The sequence below is a fragment of the Humulus lupulus genome, chromosome X, assembly GCF_963169125.1.
Source record: "Humulus lupulus chromosome X, drHumLupu1.1, whole genome shotgun sequence".
In the NCBI taxonomy this organism is placed as follows: domain Eukaryota; kingdom Viridiplantae; phylum Streptophyta; class Magnoliopsida; order Rosales; family Cannabaceae; genus Humulus; species Humulus lupulus.
Window position 1 is genome coordinate 172,664,977 of NC_084802.1, and position 6,139 is coordinate 172,671,115.

A 6,139-nucleotide genomic window follows, 5' to 3' on the forward strand; every position below is an offset into this window, starting at 1 on the left:
ATGAAATAGATATATTAAAACTTGTGAAAGTAACAACAAATCATTGTTGATGTAATAACGAAACTGAAACTAAAGTCCTACTAAAGTTTGGAATAAAATAAACATCATCCAACAACATACATTTATTTCCAAAATTTAAACAGGCTTGTCCTTTCGCTTTGACCTCCACGAATTCACCATTTCCAACTCTAAGCATTAACTCGCCCTCCTTCACCGCTTTCCAGTTGCTAAGTAGCTGCAAAGAAGTACACACATGATTAGTGGATCCTGAATCAACTATCCAAACAGAAGAATCATCCTCTAAAACACATGCATCCAAGACTAATAAATTATTATTATCTTGGGTTCCAGTTGCCTTGAGGGCGGGCCAATTACGCTTCCAATGCCCCCTCCTCCTTGCAATGGAAACACTGTTCTTTAGCCTTCTTACTAGTTGGCTTTGCTCCAGAAGGATTTTTAGTTGTCGGTGCCTTTCCAACTGCTGGCTTCTTAGCCTTCTTTTTCTCCTTCCTTGTCTTTCTCTTCTTGCTCTTCGAGGATGAGGCTAGGTTAGCCTCACCCTGAGCACCCTCAGTAGTAGCAACCTTCTTCTCATGTCCTTTACTCTTTCCACCATTTATTCCCTCATAAATCTGGAGCTCATTCAATAACTGAGTCATTCCATATTCCAACTTGTTAAGAAAATAGTTTGTGGTGAACGTAAGGAAACTGGGTGCAAGGCTATTGAGAATGATTCCAACTTGAGTCTTCTCATCTAATGTTGCTCCATGCAGCTTAGCTTCTTGGAAGTATTTCATCATCTTAATAAAATGATCACGAACATGTTAGCCAGGTGTCATCCTACAGTTCACATACTTCTTGGTAACCTCGAAACTAGCTTACATTGACTTGTGCCCAAATATTTCTTGGAGTTGCTCCATGATGTCGTAAGCAGTTTCAACATTCTCCATCTTAGTCCTTAGTGTTTCTGACATGTAGGCCTTGGCCTTGTTGTTGGTAGCAGTCTAACGGTCATACTTCTCCCTCACGACCTTCGGGGCATTCTCTCCGGGAAAGTCAGGTTCAATTTCAGTCATCACAAATTTTGAGTTGTCGCCGATCAACACTATGTTGACATTAGACTTCCATTTCATGAAGATCTCACTGATTAACAACTCCATGGACAGTTTAGAGATAATGGGGTTGGAGGCCATAGAGATACAATTATCAATAAAGTAGAAATCAACGCATTGTTCGACAAACATTCATTCATACAAGTTTCAAAAATAGCACATCATATAAACAATGTTTAAAGATAAGTAAATACTAAAATCTTATCTTTTGATTTCTTAGGTATTTCAACTAGCCATGAATTTATGTGTCCCGGTAGGCGGAGTCACAAATATTCACTTAGTCAAATAGAGAAACATCTCAATTAATAAAATGTAATGTCCCAAAAATGCTAATAAGGTTTAGTGCTTTGATTAGCATGTCGGGAGGGCATACTTGGATATATGTGTGATTAATTGATTAAGATGCATGACTATGTGGCATGCATGATTTATATGATAATATGAATATATTTATATGCATGTTTATGAGTGTTATCCAAAAAATAGGCATGGATGACATGGCAAATGTTTAATACACGTGGCTGACATCTGGTAGGAGTCTTGTTCGTATATCGACCAGAGAGATGTCTATGGCGCGACGCTCAATCTTTATATACGACCAGACTAGTCGTATACTCGCTATATTTGGAGAGAATCTTATGTAGTTATAACCATATCCGAAATTATCTCCCATGATTTCCTGAGTATCCGATCATTTAGGAAAGAATATCTGTGACAAATTAATGTAATCTTCCTTGAGCCTATAAATAGAGAAAGATAGCTCAAGGAAGATGACTTTTTTTTTGCTTTCGAATTATCTGAGATTAGAGCTGTTACATTCGAGATATTGTATTGTTCTTCAGAGGTTTGTGAAACTCATTGAACCCTAGTTCTTTGATCACTCCTTTGGATCTTATATCAATAACAGTTCAAGTGGACGTAGGTTATTACCAGATTCTGGGGCCGAGCCACTATAATAACCTGTGTGTTTTATTGTTTTTGTCATCACATTCATTCCAACATATTTGTCCACATCAAGCATATTTGACTCCGTGTCAGTTGGCCAAAATCAGGGTCAACATTCAGGTGCTTTCATTGAGAGCTTGATATAACATTATTGAAATACCAATGGCGAAAACTACCAAGAAGACTGGACAGGTGGCTAGTGCTGCACCATCTCACCTGCCTCCTCCTCCTCCAAACGTGACTGAGGATGAGCCACATTTGGAATTCGATGAGGAAGAATTGGATTCCGAGGCGCTGAGGAATACCCTGGGGGTATTGCAGGATGAACTGGCCAGTCTGAGGGCTAGCCAAGAAAGTGCTGCCGAGATTATGACACGGTAGCAACAAGAGATTGAACGACAGTGCCTGGAACTGAGTGAGAGGCAGGCGGAGATGGACCGCCGTCAGAGGGAGGCCATGGCAGCCCTCGAAGAAGCCTTACAGCTGGCTAGGAATCAGGCTACACCTGCATCGCAGCCTGATCAACCTACAAATGGGCCACCCCAAAGGGGTCCTAATCCTAGCCCGCCTATCCAGCCCTCGAGCCCCCAAAGGCCCGAGCAGCCCCGATGCCTCAGAACGATGTCCCACTAAGGGACCCTGAGGCACAGCCTCCATCCCAAACTGGTCGCGGCAATCCCCCGCAACCAAGGCAGAATAGGGCCGGGTAGCCGCACCGCAGTCCTAGATGCCATAGGGGCGACGAGCCAAACCCTCCGAGAAGAGGACAGCGTCCTTCTGGCAATAGAAGGAACTTAGAGACAGGCTCTGCAGTCCGAGGCCCCCCACAGCATGATAATGCATGGGGACCTACCGACCAACGCAGGCCACCCTCTAACGCTCAGGAGGTCCCAGCCCGGGAAGGCAACCAAGGGAACAGTCGATCCCATCGTAGCCAATCAAGATTCAGAGATGGCCACGATTATAATGAGGCCGACTCAAGCAGAGGAAACGCCGGTCAGAGGAATGAAGAAAGAGGTGGGGGTAGAAGCCCACCACCTAGGGGCGACCAACCCGAAAGGCGTGACGCTGGGGGGCAGCCCAGGCATAATAACGTCTTGGACTGGCTCGGAGCTAGCGAGCAGCTGAGAAGAGACGAGGATTTAAGAGATGTACTCAATGATCGCAGGGAACGACGCGATGAGTACATTCCCCCAGCAGCAGCAGCCGTAGAGGCCCCGGCGATTCCTAGCGCCGTGCAAGCCCAGATAGATGCCCTCAACCAGGTAGTGCAACAGCTGGTCGGGGGAAGAACATCTTATATCGACCACGATAGGAGAAAGGGCACTCCTTTCGTCCAGAGGATAGCTATGGCAGAAACTCCTAGCAAGTTTAAGATGCCAACGCTTCCGAACTTTGACGAGTATAGTGACCCGGTATCTCACGTCAACAAGTTTGAGATACAAATGGACTTCAGAAAGTGTCTGAAGATGCTCGGTGCAGGATCTTTCCTGCAACACTTTCTGATGCTGCACAGGAGTGGTTTTTCAAATTCCCTCCTGCAAGTATAGTTTCCTGGGAGATGTTCGTGAAGGAATTTTACGGACAATTCTATGCGGGTCGTGTGCACCCAACTGAGGCAAATTAGCTGGTCGAGATACGCCAGCAAGACGGAGAACCACTGGAGGATTATGTCTAGCGTTTTATGCGAGCAGCTGCTGGAGCGAAAATAGTGGGAGATGAAGGCAAGATGATGGCCATAACCGCAGGGGTTAAGCGCTGCACGCCTCTTTGGAACAGCCTCAGAAAGCATGGAGTCAGGACTACCCAGGAATTTTTAGATCGAGCTGATCGGTACATCAAGCTCAAAGATGCCATAGCCAGTGATAAGGGGACTGCCAAGCCCGCCAAAGCCGCCAATGGGTCAAAACCCAATGGCAACGGCAATGGCAATGGCAAGAACGGGGGGAAACGGCCACATAATGAGCCTTCCACCTCTGACAATAAACAAGCCAAGGGTAATCGTTATGAACCTCGGTTCACTAACTACACTGCCCTTATTGAGTCTCGGGGAGAGGTGTATCAGGCCACGAGTTCCAGTGTGCCTTATAAGAAGCCTGCTCCCATTCGAAAAGATATTTCGAAGAGAGACACTACCAAGTTCTGTCGTTACCACAACGACTACGGACATGATACCAATGAATGCAACCAGCTGAAGGACGAAATCGAGTTCCTTATTAGACAAGGACACTTGAGAAAATATATACGGGCCTCAGGGAATTCCCAACGAGAAGCTCCAGGTGGCAACGAGCATGCGCCCACACGCCAACACTCGCCACCTTTGCAGCCTGACCCCGTAGCTGGCACCTTACTCACCATCTGTGGAGGCCCGCACCATGCGGGAAGCAGTGGAAAGGCGAGGGAACGATATGCTCGGACCCTACGTCATGACCAGGACATCGAGATGATGACTGTGGAGGACAGGGCATCGAAGAAGGCTCGGTCAGAGGAGGGTGAGATAACCTTCTCTGATAACGATGCCCAGCATGTCCGGTTCCCACATTCTGATCCGCTGGTCATGGAAGTTCAAATCGCCAATATGATGGTGAAAAGGGTACTAGTTGATATAGGAAGTTCAGTGAACATCCTGTACAAATCTTCGGTGGAACGCATGAAGTTTTCCGTTAAGGACTTGGAGCCCTGCAACCAGACGATTTACGGCTTCTCAGGCGAGGGACTCGCCCCAGCAGGGTCAATCAGACTTCCAGTGACAGTAGGTACAACGCCTGCTACCAGGACATTACTCGTTACTTTTATAGTAGTCGATTGTCCCTCGGCGTACAATGCCGTCATTGGAAGGCCCATACTTCGGGCTGTCACCTCAGTATGGCACCTGGCCATGAAATTCCCGACAGACGCAGGGGTAGGACGCGTGTTGGGAAATCAGAGGGAAGCCAGGGAGTGCTACAACGCCTCAGTCACAAAGGCAAAGAAGGGAACGTCAAAGAGCACTCCCCCAGATAGGTTGCAGATGGCTATTGATACACAAGCCCAATCAGGTGATGGAGTCACCAAATAGGGTGTTACCCAAAGTGAGGATAGAGATTTAGATCCTCGCTTTGGGGATTTTGAGGAAAATGTTGGACCCGTCGAGGACCTGGAAGAGGTCCGACTTGACGAAAAAGACCCGACCAGAGTTGTGAAGGTCGGGAAAAACTTAGAAGCAACCACAAAGCATGCACTGGTGGAAGTTTTGCGAAAGAACCAAGAAGTCTTTGCCTGGTCGCATAAAGACATAGCTGGGATAGATCCTGCAGTTATCAGCCATGTCCTGAACGTAGACAAGAGTTTTCCACCCGTGCAACAAAAAAGAAGGTTGCTCGATAAGGACAGATCGAAAGCCTTAAAAGAGGAAGTCGAAAGACTGAAGGAGAATGGATTCATCCGGGTGGCATTTTATCCATTGTGGGTCTCTAATCCCGTACTGGTTCCCAAGCCTAATGGCAAATGGCGAACCTGTGTGGATTTCACAGACCTCAATAAAGCCTGCCCAAAGGATTGTTTCCCACTCCCGAGGATCGACCAGCTGGTCGATGCAACTGCAGGACATGAGATCCTCTCCTTCATGGATGCATACTCAGGATACAATCAGATTAGTATGCATCCCTCTGACGAGGATCACACCAACTTTCAAACTGATACGGGGTTGTACTGTTATAAAGTAATGCCCTTCGGACTGAAAAATGCAAGTGCGACTTACCAGCGATTGGTTAACCATATGTTTAAGGAGCTGACCGGAGTAAACATGGAAGTGTATGTGGACGACATGCTGGTAAAGTCAAAAAAAGCAGAAGGACATGTGAGGGATTTACAAGAATGTTTCGATGTGTTGAACAAGTACCAAATGAAATTAAATCCTCTCAAATGTTCCTTCGGAGTCAGATCGGGGAAATTCTTGGGGTTCATTGTCAATTCAAGAGGAATCGAGGCCAACCCCGACAAGATAAGAGCCCTGATCGACATGAAATTGCCAGAGAAGATCAAGGATGTGCAAAGTTTAACTGGAAGAATTGCCGCACTTTTCCAAGTCAACGGAAAAATGC

At 46.4% G+C, this 6,139-nt stretch overlaps 1 protein-coding gene across 1 annotated transcript; it reads right to left on the reverse strand.

Annotated features, from left to right (window-relative positions):
• Positions 1-371: 371 nt before the first annotated feature.
• Positions 372-800, reverse strand: LOC133806457 (histone H1-II-like). Its single transcript, XM_062244556.1, has one exon. The coding sequence runs from the start codon at positions 798-800 to the stop codon at positions 372-374; it is 429 nt and encodes a 142-aa protein (XP_062100540.1).
• Between the last annotated feature and the right edge of the window lie 5,339 nt (positions 801-6,139).

Excerpts from the sequence above, each read along its gene's own strand:
- LOC133806457 (XM_062244556.1), bottom strand. The coding sequence starts at position 800 with ATGATGAAATACTTCCAAGAAGCTAAGCTGCATGGAGCAACATTAGAT.